This window comes from Equus quagga, chromosome 2 (genome assembly GCF_021613505.1).
Source record: "Equus quagga isolate Etosha38 chromosome 2, UCLA_HA_Equagga_1.0, whole genome shotgun sequence".
Lineage (NCBI taxonomy): Eukaryota > Metazoa > Chordata > Mammalia > Perissodactyla > Equidae > Equus > Equus quagga.
In genome coordinates this window covers 171,493,740-171,506,055 of record NC_060268.1, presented here as the reverse complement: position 1 = coordinate 171,506,055, position 12,316 = coordinate 171,493,740, and the positions used below count along the sequence as shown (strand labels likewise).

The following is a 12,316-nucleotide window of genomic DNA, read 5'->3' as shown; positions in this document are numbered from 1 at the left end:
ATTCCCCCAGGCTCTCCCTTTGTAGACGGTCCTTCTCACGTCCCAGCCCCTGTCAGCCACTGATCTCTGTTCCTTCCTGTAGTTTTGCCTTTATTAGTGTCTTAGAAGTGAGAATCTTAAAATATATAGCCTCTTTGGTCTGATTTTTTCATTTAGCAGAATGCATTTAAGATTATTCCGTGTTGTGTAAACAGTAGTTCATTCCTCGTGTCCTTTAAATTTATTTAAATAAATTGTTCAGTATTTTCTTTAAAAGTGATTTGATTTAAAGAAAATATTGAACAAAAATGATAGAGGTGATACATAGATATGAGAAACATGTCGAACCTGAATGACTAGGATTTGGAAATCAGCAATATGGTAGAAAGATGCTAGGTGAAGGCTTTGCTTCACTTGGTACTTCTGCTGGTAATTAGCCATGTACTCTTGGGGAAGTCAACCCTCTCTTCCCCATTTTCTGGTAAAATAAATGTAAAACTTCTGATCTAGTGGTTGTTAGCTCCTTTCATGGTTCTTAAGAACCGGGGTATCTTAGGTGCTTCAGGTAGCTCTTTTTAACATTAGCATTTCCTTGTTGTAAAGCACCTGTCACCCCTGGAGTTCAAAGTTGTTAGGACCAGCTGTTATAAATTCTTTATTGACCCTATAGTGAAGGATAAGAGCCAGCCTAGGAAGACAGAAGCTTTCCTCCAGGTCATGGGCATTTTTTTCTGTGGAGCTTATCTATAGTGTAAGATAGTGAGAGCCTTAGAGCTACAGTGACCTCCAGGAGGTACTGATGGTGCCATAAATCTCTGTAAGTTTCTAGCAACCTCTTGTTAGTGTCGCATGTGAACTTTAATCCCCATAGTGTTATCCTTAGGTAGGTTTCCCCAGCAGTGTCTGTAAAGATTGATTGTTGGAAGTCGTCGTTTCCCAGAACTTTATTGTGGTTCACGGATAGGCCATCTTGGCTCGTCATTGAGGGTCAGTGCATGTTTGAGAACGCTCCACTGAAGGCTTACAGAAACCAGGAAGGGAAACCCGTGATATTTGCTCATTTTGTTTTTATTTTTAAAGATGGGCAGATTCATAGTAATTCCTTTCTAAATCATAATTAATGGCTGTTTAAAATTCCTGACCAGGTTGATTTTTAAAAATTGAAAATGGGATAGTGGTTGAGTTGTATTTGGTGATAGAGTGTCATTGTGAAATCTGAGAGTAAGTGAAAGGAATTTGAGTGCAAAATTGCTGTGATTTGTGTGTTTTACATGTGGCACATAGTAATATTAATTTTACTTTTTACTTTTAGTAATGAATGTTATAACTATTGAAGATTATAAGAGCACATACTGGCCAAAATTGGATGGTGCCATAGATCAGCTTTTAACCCAGAGTCCTGGTGACTATATCCCCATATCCTATGAACAGATATACAGGTAAGTCGAGATTTAATTTGCCTGAATTTGAGAGGGTAAATTGAGGTTCATAGCAACTTGAATTATGACATTGTGTATGCATAGAATATACATAAGATGAGGTTCTGTAAGTTATTTATATGTTACACACTTGTGGGTGGGAGGTTTGATTTATACTTTTTGCTTCAAAATTGGTTTCCAAATGAAGATAGTGTTAACCCCATTCAATTAGACTTCCTCCTGCCATACATAATGCAGAAATTGTGGAGGTCAGTGAAAAGGCAAAAATATGTATTTTTAGTCTCACAGGAAGACCCTAGCTTAATCTCTGGATGTTTATTGACACAGTTCTGACTGTCTTTGGTTGTTTTGTTTCCCAGCTCCTGGAAAATGGAAACAGCAAATTAGTGAGGAACTGGGTTGGGGTATGGGATCAGCCCAGTCACAAGAGGAAGAAGTGACAACTGTGTTGTTCCTTCCACATAAGTGATGCATGTAGAGGTTATATTGCAAACGTTTTTGTGAATTAGAAACCTTCTGCTAATTATCGTTCCCTCTTCCTTGTTTTGACATTCATTAAAATGAGAGTGAGAAAGAAGCTGGTTTGTAAGTGGTTATCATAGTCAGACTCTCAGATTATCACCCAGTATTAGAGTATCTAGTACTGATAAAATGTGTAATAGAGTACTCAAAAAAGATTATTTGTAACTGGTGGTAATGTCTCTTCCACCTGAACACTGATGGGGGCAGGATAAATTTTTATTTAAAATTCATGATTGGCCCCATTTGTTAGGCCAGAATGAATTATTTGGCCAGTGGCTGTCTATTGAAAGTATGCTTTAACCTTAGGTTGAATTAAGCGCTTCATCGTTAACTTGGTTTTTCTGTATTCCCACAGTTGTGTGTATAAATGTGTATGCCAGCAGCACTCGGAGCAGATGTATAGCGATCTGATTAAAAAGATAACTAGTCACTTAGAGAGAGTCTCAAAGGAGCTGCAGGTAAAGAACCGATTGTATCGATTTTTGCTTCTTTGGGATTTTCTGACTGGTTGGAATTAACTTGTGTAATATACATTTGGAGGTTTGCTAATTTGATTATGATATAAAATTATAAGTATTTTTCTAGATGAATATTGACCAAGTCATCTAATCTTTGGAATAGATTATTAATTTGAAAATTTGACATAAATTATGGAAATTTTTAGATTGAATTTATTTTAGACTTTAATTGGTTCCATTTATTACCATGTCAACGTTTCTTTTGTTTCAAACCTTTTTTTCTGTTAAGCTTCAGTATTTGGTGACTTTCATAAGATAAACATGTATGTTTTAATTTTTTTCTGGAACTTTTTAAAAATTATCTTTGAAGTGTGGTCTGCCTACCAGTTTCTAATATTTGCTAATAGACGCAACTGAAGTCAGCATTTTATTGATAAGCCCTCTGTAGATGAATGTCACCCCAGCTGTAGAATCTGGGGCCTAAGGTTCTGGAAATCTTCTGTCTGAGGAAGCACTCGGCCTCTTGATCCCCACCCCGCCCCTCCCGCCTCGCAGAGTTTCCAGTGCTTGAAGGTCAGGAGCTATCTTTATGCCAGGGCCAGATCGTATTTTAGTTCTGGTGTAGGAGTTACATGATGTGTAAAAAAGCCACTCGGCAGTAGATCACCAGGGTTCACCCACAATTAGGAGGTGCTCCAGCAGTTCTGAAATATCCGCAGTTTCTAGCAAGTGCTGGGGTGTGTTTTAGGTATTGTTCCTCACTTACCTTGTGGTCTCAGGTATCTTAGTTTTGTTTACACCAAACAGTTGTGGCACTAAGTAGCTTTTTTTTTTTTAAATTATAGCCAGAGCTATGTTTATCATAGCTAAATATATACTTTTCCTGTTGTTAGTGTAAGTTGTTTTCTTCCTTTTTTTGCCACTAAATACAAAATCTTTATTCATTTAACAAGTGTAAATGAATGTTTAGTGCCTAGGCATTCTTTATAAATTATAGATGAAATCTAAGGTCTGTGCATTATAGCTTTGAATGATTTGCTTACTAGTTCTTGACTCTACCTTCTCCCTGAATTTCCACATCCAATTTATTGCCAAATCCTATTTACTTCCTCTTTCTCTCTTGGCTGTTGTCCACTTCTGTTTAGTTGCCACTACTCCGTCCAAGCCACCATCATTTCCAGTGTTTTACTGAAATGCTGGTCTTGGCTTGTTGCTCTGCCTGTAGTCTTAACACCTCTAACTTATTCTTGCATTTTAGTCAGAGTGACTGTTTCTAAAGCACAAATCTGATTATCATATTCCTGTTAGAATAAAGTCTAAACTTCTTAATGTGATATAGGAAGCCTTTCATTATCTGACTCCTGCTTATTTCTGTAGCCTGATATCTTACCTCTCTGCTCCTGTGTACTGAACTTACTTCAGTTCCTTGGACATTTTATGTACTGTCTTACCTCTTGACTTTTGCTGTGATAACTTGACTGCCTGAAACATTCTTCCTTTTCCTCTGCCCTCTTGTTTTTTTGGTCAGTGTGAACTTAACATTTAGGCTGCAGCTTAGACATCATATGTTTTGGGAAACATCGTCTTATGCCTTGTTCCCCCGAGTCTGTGTTTAGGGGGTCCCTCATTTGTGCTTCTTTAATACCTCGTACGTTATTGTAGTTCTTTATGTATTGTAATTTCTCGTTTAGCTCTTCTCCTCCCCCATAACCCCTCTCCCCGTACTGTGTTCTGACAGGGCAAAGGAACGTGGCTGTCGTCTTCGTTATTGTCTTGGCAGCACGTAGTCCTGTATCTGGTACATACTAGGCATTAAATAGTTACGGAATGAACGTTTGTGAGTAAATATTTACTGGTTGTTGGATAGTGAAAGTTTTTCTAGTGGAAATCTGAGTTTGATCATGTTTTTAACCTGAAGTCCAGGTGGTCTTTGGGGTGCCGGCAGTACCAGAGATTTCGTTAGATGAGCAAAGAACTCAGTGACCTCAAAAAGGATTGTTTTGCTATTACTGAAATAATTCTAAATGTCTTCTGAAACAGAAAGCAAACCATTTCAGTTCAAATTACAGGGACAAAATATATTACTTGTCTTGGTTATAAAAGTTACCTATCAAACGTGAATTGGAAATTTTATAATATGTATTATACTTGTGCTCTGCCTTCACATGTACATCATTAATTTGTCTGATAGAATTGTGATTTGCTAAATTTATTTGTCATACTGTGGTTTCTGCTTGAGTAGATTTTCCTTGTATTTAGTTTTGTAAGCATTGTAAGAGCTCATTTCATCCTTATAATTAGAATGTTATTGTAAAATATTTTTAAACTTAGAGGGAACTGTAGTACTGTATTATCAAGCTCAGTCTAGTTGGTAGTTTTTAGAAGGCCACTTGGCTACATTTTCTGGCATGAGTTTGCTTGACCAGTTATCGGTAATGTGAGGGTAACTTGCCCAGGCTGGGCTGCACAGGGTACTAATACTACGAGTCACTGAGGTTCAGAGAGTAAGTTTCTGAGGTTTTGGAGACTGGTCCCTGTCAGTATGTGAAGAGCTCCTTTATCATGAATGCATAGTAGTTCATTGCACCTTACTTCATTGATGCACCTTCATTTATTTAACCATATTTAGGTTACTTCCAGTCTTTGGCTATTACTAACAGTCTGCAGTGAATAATCAGTCTTGTAAGTAATGTCATTTGCTACATCCATGCTGTGGTTCACAGAAGTTGTACCACGTTACTCTCGCACCACTTCTGTGTGTATCGGAGTGCCTGTTTTTTCTCACCCTTATTAATATAGTATATTAGAAAACTAAAGAATTTTTGCTTTATATTAATATAGGGATAATTCTTTAAAAAATTAAAACATAGTTAAGAATGATCTCTTTTTTTTAATTTTTTTTTTTGAGGAAGATTAGCCCTGAACTAACTGCTGCTGCCAATCCTCCTCTTGTTGCCGAGGAAGACTGGCCCTGAGCTAACATCCGTGTCCATTTTCCTCTACTTTATATGTGGACACCTGCCACAGCATGGCTTGCCAAGTGGTGCCCTGTCTGCACCCGGGATCCGAACTGGTGAACCCTGGGCCGCAGGAGCGGAATGTGCGTACTTAACCGCTATGCCGCTGGGCTGGTCCCAAGAATGATATCTCTTTTGATGTTAGTATTTAAAAAACCATATTGATAAATGTAAAGGTAATATATGATGTAAAAGCAGGGAATTTAGTTTATTTTTAGAATCAATGCATGTCCTACTTTGTTTTCAGCAGTCTGGCCCTATAAAAAATCTTACTCTGAAGTGATCTCTTTTGTAAGATTATAAAGTCTAACCATTATTAAAATCAAGGTGGAGTTGGTGAAAAAAACATGGGGACCTAGGCTCTGGTCTGAACTCTGCCACTCAGCAGCTGTATGCTTCTTGATGAAACATGCTAATATCATCTTGTAAATTTTCTCAACGTTAAAATGAAGTGGCTTCACTGAAATATCTGGTTCCTTTAAGCTAAATTCTAAGATATTTTTTCTTCTGCTTCCAGCTTGGCAAATGCTCCTTCATTCTTTTCTCAGGCTTACACTCATTTGTGTCCACCCTGCAGTCTTCCTGGAATCCTCGCACACCCCTCACAACAAAACAGACCATTGGAATTTCTGCTGTGGATTCCTAGCATCTTGGCAATAGCAGCACTGTTAGAGCAGTGCTTATGTTGTTTCTTCTTCCACGTCTGGCCACTTCACAAGTTCTCCTTTGAGGGCAGGGACTCTGTCTTGTCTTTTTATCCTTAGTGCCTGGCACAGTTACAACTCAAGAAATGCTTGTTGAGTGAATGCTCAGCAACTAAATTTGACCTATACCAGTGGGACGATAGCATAATTAGCCTCTTATGACTACTAATCTTTGTTCTCTAGATGCTTAGGCGTTTTATTAATTTATTCAGTGTTCAATTAATTCAGTTTATTAATCAGTGTTACAAGTATGTGGTATGATACTGGTGCAATCTCTATAGAGACTTTAAAGGCAGTTTTCTTGTGGGACAGAATAAGATTATATGCCAGGCCCCATGAGAAAAAGTTTTGAGAGGAGTGTTTTGTTTGCAGCTCTGATTTTAGTAGTGAAATATTGTTTTTTATGAGTTAAAATAAGAGTGTGGAATGATTGGCTTTTTGCAGATAATGAGAAATTTAGTGTTAGGGTTGATAAATGACTGAGTTGAACCTTCAGGGCATCAGTCTCTATCTTTCAAGGGCATCTTGAAATTGCTGGTTTGTATAGTTTATGTATCAGAGTGACTTATTTATCTCTATCAAAAGACATATCCTTTTGAGGAGACTGAAGAGTATATGAAATAACGTTCCATATTCCCCAGTTATTGACTTAAAAGCTAGAGAATACTGTTTGCAGAGATTTTAAAAGATTATTTTAAAATTTTGAACCTAAATGTTTTTATATAAATAGCATAATCTAACTTGTTGCCTCTTTAAAAAAAACATTATTTTTCATTTTGGAAACGGTGACTTTTCACCACTTGAATAACTTTAAAAAGTTTTTTTTGTTGTTAAATTAATAAAGCCACTTAAGTAGCTAAACTTACTTAGTATTCTGCTTACTATTGTATTTTATTGTGCGTGTATCTATACTTTTTCTACTTACTACTAGATTGTTTGAACTATGGCAGTATATTTTCCCTTAGTTTTTTTTAAACCACTCTCCCCCCTTGTGTTTAACTCTTCTCCTCTTTGAATGTGGTAATGAAAGTCTCTATTTTATTCTCCTTTTTCCAGGTCTCCAAAGCCTCAAAATGTGAATTTCCAATTCTGATTTTTTGATATACCAATGAATGGAAATAGATAATTATAGAGAAAAAAATTGGTTTGCTAATTCAGTAAATTTTATTCTGGTTAGTTCTGGAAAATTCTGTTGAAACTTTTAGCAGCCACCCTACTTTTGGACTAAGATAACTACACGTTAGGTAAATGTGCTAGTCATAATGCTGTTGACCAAAGGTTTCCAATTCTCTTCCTTCTGGATACCTGGTAGGAGGGTACTTCTCTCTGCCATCGCAGTTAGACTTGGCCAGGTGCTTTGGCCTGTGAATTGTGATGAAAGTGAAGTGTGTTTAGTGAGGTGTGTACCCAAAGATCTGAAGCCGTTAAGATCCGCTGTGCAATTTCCATGATTCCTTTTTCCTGCTGAGTGTTCCAGATGGTAGCAGCTCCCTTAACCTGGGTCCCTGAGTAAGTATGACATGGACCAGACCCTCAAGATGGGCATGGAACATGAATGAGAAAGGTTTGCTATATATTTTTTATATTTTTAAAGTCTGTTTTTTTTATTGCAATACAATTCATATATCGTAACATTCACCTTTTTAAATTATACAACTCAGTAATTTTTAGTATGGTCGCAAAGTTGTGTACCATCACCAGTAACTTCAGAATATTTTAGTCACCTTGGAAAGAAACCCAGGACTCATTGGCACTCACTCCCTCTCCCCTTATCTCAGCCTCTGGCAACAACTAATCTGCTTTCTGTCTCTGTGGATTTGCCTGTTCTGGACATTTCCTAGAAATGGAGTTAGACAGTATGTGGCCCTTTGTGTCTGGCTTAATTAACTTAGCATAGTGTTTTCAGGGTTCATATTTATAGCATGATTAATACTTCATTGCTTTTTGTGGCTGAATAACATTCCATTGTATGGTTTTACCACATTTTGTTTATCCAAGCTCTGTTGTGTTAAGTCGCTGAGATTTAGGGGGCTGTTTTTTGACTGACACAGTAAGTATTTGAATTGACGATGTTGGGAATATCCTGTTTTGCCTCACTACTGTTTCGATAATTGAATTTAGTGGATATGGCATCCTTTATTCTTAAAGCTGTCTTAAATGACACTTCCACATTGCAATTACGTTTGTGTGTGTCTGAATCCAGAATCCACTAGAGCATTTGGGAGGCATTTTCTTCCCACGTAATGGTGATAAATTTATTGTATACGTTAATGCGCTTTATGGAATTGAGAGTATATTTTCACTTTCACCAAACAATAATAGTCTGCTGTTTTACTCTAGTACTTTTATAGTCAGTAACCCATTAGCAAGTGTGTTCCTTCCAACAGTTGTTTCTCACTGATTTGGAACTTACACTGTACATAACCCCCAGTAAACAGTGTTTAAACAGAGATCTGGTTCCCAGGCCAGGACGATAACATTAAAGTGTTAGGAATAGCACCAGTAATACTAACCTGAGTTCCGGGTCCTGAGGAAGAGAGACCACAAAGACAGAGGCGGAGAAGGAAAATGTTGCAATTTTTATTCTCAAATAGGACTGAATTTATTTTTTTATTAAAAAAAAATTTTTTTTTAAAAGATTGGCACCTGAGCTAACAAATGTTGCCAATCTTTTTTTTTTTCCTGCTTTTTTACTCCCCAGATCCCCCCAGTATATAGTTGTATATTTTAGTTGTGGGTCCTTCTAGTTGTGCATGGGGGACACCGCCTCAGTGTGGCCTGATGAGCGGTGCCATGTCCGTGCCCAGGATCTGAACCGGGGTAACCCTGGGCTGCCGAAGTGGAGCACGCGAACTTAACCACTCGGCCATGGGACCGGCCCCAGGACTGAATTTGGAATAGTTTAAATGAGTATTTTTCAACTGTTTTAAGAGGAAGTTAACTAATTACGTTTAAACCATTCATTTTAGTAAAATTATACTTTTGATGTCTTCTAAGCTAAATATATCTTGAATTAAATATAATTTGACTCTCAAACCTATTAATAATAGAAACTAAACCATAATCAGTCCACAGTGCTTAACTTCACTCTTCACAGACACCAGATTACACATAAAAGCTTTATTTCCAAACTGCCAGCAAACTGAGCCAGACTTTGTTGGTGTTTAAAATCAGAGAAGGGTTGCTTTGCTATTTGTGTTTTGTCCGGTGGGTGGCAGCAAAGCTCAACTAGTTGTATGTGGTCATTTGAAATTCTATGTTTTTTTTTAAAGGCTATAATTTCTGTATCTCTTGAACTATAAAGTGTGTTTAAAAAAAAGAACTTTCATTCCTCCAAATATGCTATTTATTCCTTACTAGAGTGAGGAAGATTTTAGATAATAAGAATTGCCTGTTATCCTTTCTACATAGATTTCAAGTAAAATAAATATCATTGCTGGCTGGTAAGTAGCTCTTCACGTGTGTATTCTACTGAAAGTTCTCCTTCGTAAGTTATTTGGAGATCTGTTTTCTAATCCAAGCGAGCGCTTAAAGCAGTTGTTATAGCAAAGTTGTTCTTGTCTCAGAGAATTTGCCAGAGACACCCTAACCCTCAGTCTCTAGGCTTCCATTCAGAGCATAATTCTAATAAGTTTACTATCAGTCTTTGGAGACAAGGACTGTGTTTTCTTTTCATGTGTCCTCATAGGGCTTATCATAAAGCCAGGCCCCAAAGAGAGATCCAGTAAAAGTATTTCTTAGTTGATAAAAAACATGCTTGCTTTACAGTGGAGAGTCACTAGAATCGTCGACTTGTCCCAGTTAAAACAGCATCCTCAACTTGGAAGGTGGAATTTGTGATGAGCAGGAGAGTAAAATCACTTAGATAACAAACAGTTATTTGCAACTGTTTATTATCATAGTGTACGGAATACAATTATGAGTTGTACTCTTTTTGAAATAAGCTTTTTTTTTGAGACAGTTGTGTGCTTAAATTGGAAAAAATAAGGAAAAAGTTTCTTTAAAAAGTAAGCAAATAAGGATAGATGGTAATTTTTGCTAAGTGTTAAAAAGGTATATAGGTGTATAGGAAAGAGAGAAGTCATCCTAGTCCGTCAGACTTCTTTAGATATTTTCTCTATTAAGTAACCCTTGACCCTTTTATGACTGGTCTGAAAAGCTAGGATTTGCACCTAGGTTTCTCTCATTGTTGTGTGGATAAGCTGAAGCAATCCAGGATCATAGAGGCTGTTCAAGCCAAATAGTATTTGGAAAATGAGGAAAGTCTTATTTTAGAAATAAATCAAGAAGACGTTTCCATATGATAGTAGTAGTAACAATTGTAGCAGTTAACTTTCAGAGTGGAGAGACCTAAGAGAGAAGTGTCTTCTGCTGTCTTATGTTAGACTCACTTTAACTTCTGTATTGTGCTTTTAATTAGAAAATCATTCTTACACTTTATATTAGGAGCATCTCATACATATATTACAGCTTTTAACAGCTCCTAAGGTTCATTTACCTTCTATATAACAGCTTTTTTTGGATATTCTATTATGGAAACAATATCTGTACAGCAGGAATGAGAATGCAATGTCAGATGTATGTGTCTATTTGGGAAGAAATTCCATTTTTCTGTAGCATCTTTGTGTCAGCCTCAGGTGTAATTGGTGTTGCTTCTGTATGTAGCCTTAACAAATCTGTCCATTGGCAGTATGATGTTGCTCTGGAAAGTCTTGGAATAAGCTAATTAGACTAAAAGCATATAACACACTGTTAGTTTTTGCTAGAGTTAGTCATGTAGAGGCAGATTTAAAAAAAAAAAGGAATTTCTAGTTTTGTTCTGAAAATAATACTAAGGATCCTTGAGAGAGCATCCAGGTCTATTTGTATGGTATCCAAAATGCCGAAGTCATACTTGGTAATATAGGAATACATATTAAAAGATTATGAAGGAACTATTGGAGAATTTTTAGCATTCCCAATTGATTTAGAAAGAAATACTTTCCATTTGTTTGTTGAAATTCCCCATCTTTTTATGTGTGTTGTCCACCATTTCTAGTAAGTCATTACATATATTAATCATAGTTATTTTAAAGTGTGTATCATAGTTCCAGCTTGTGAGCATCTCTGCATCTGGGCCTGCTGACTCTTTAACTCTTGACAGTGGGTTGTGTTTTCTTGCTTTTTGGGGTATTTCTTAATTTTTGATTGAATGCTGGAGATTGTGTATAAAACAACAGCAGAGACTGACATCAGTAATATTTATGCCTAGAAATCGGCATGCCTCTTTTCTGTCAGGCTGTTAGTGTGAGGAGCTGAGTCAGGCCTGTCAGTAGTTGAGCTGGGTTTGAGTTTTGTTGTTACTATCGGCTTTAGATTCTCTGCTAGTGGGCTGTGGCTACCCTGTTCCTAGTGTGAATCAGAGGTATTTTTCCAGTCTTCTGCTCTACCGCCAGCTCTTAGCAGGCCCTGCCTCACTGAGGGGCTTTTCTTTGCTCCATGGCCCCTCTCCCAGCAGTGAGTGGATGGCTCTTGCTTATTGCTTGGGGAATGGGGGACAGGTTTTTTGGTTTTTTTCTGGTGCTCTCGCTTCTGCCGTAGTCATAGGTAGTCCCTGTGTGCTGAGCCCTCGGAGGTGGGGCTTGCTCAGTGTTCTCAGCTCCCTCTTCACCACCCCAGTTGCAGATGGCCTTTTCTTCCTCAGTTCATGGTTAGAGCAGGGGTTAGTAAACTTTTTCTGTCAGCGGCCAGATAGTAAATATGTCCATGGGCCTTACGGTCTCTGTTGCAGCATCTTCAGCTCTGCTGTTGCAGCGTGAAGGCAGCCATAGACAGTTCATAAATGAGTGGGCATGACCGTTCCAGTAAAACTTTATTTATAAAAACAGGTGGTGGACCAAATTTGGCTGCAGGCTCTAGTTTGTTGACCTCTGGTCTAGCTCTGGAGGGTTTCTTGCTCTCCTTCTACCCCCGTAACCTCTTGTCCCCTGCACCCCTGTGGCAGCCGCATTTTGCCTTGTGTCTCTTGGGCGCCGGGGCGTGAGCAAGTTTCCTGCACTTCCCTCAGCAGTAGTATGCTTTTGCTTTGTAATAGTGTAGAAACCTGGGCATGAGTGGATTTTCTTCCCCCTCCCCAGTGGTGGCTGACCTTTACCTGTGACAGGAGGGCTGGAGGATTACCTGCCCATCCCCCAGCAGTAGGCGGTTTTTGCCGCAGG

At 37.9% G+C, this 12,316-nt stretch overlaps 1 protein-coding gene across 1 annotated transcript in view; it reads left to right on the top strand.

The window, feature by feature from the left end:
* CACUL1 (CDK2 associated cullin domain 1) overlaps nt 1-12,316 on the top strand; it is a 63,079-nt gene that overhangs the window by 21,103 nt on the left and 29,660 nt on the right. Inside the window, 2 exon segments of the mRNA XM_046653213.1 lie at nt 1,292-1,418; nt 2,296-2,398. Coding sequence (XP_046509169.1) covers nt 1,292-1,418; nt 2,296-2,398 — 230 coding nt within the window.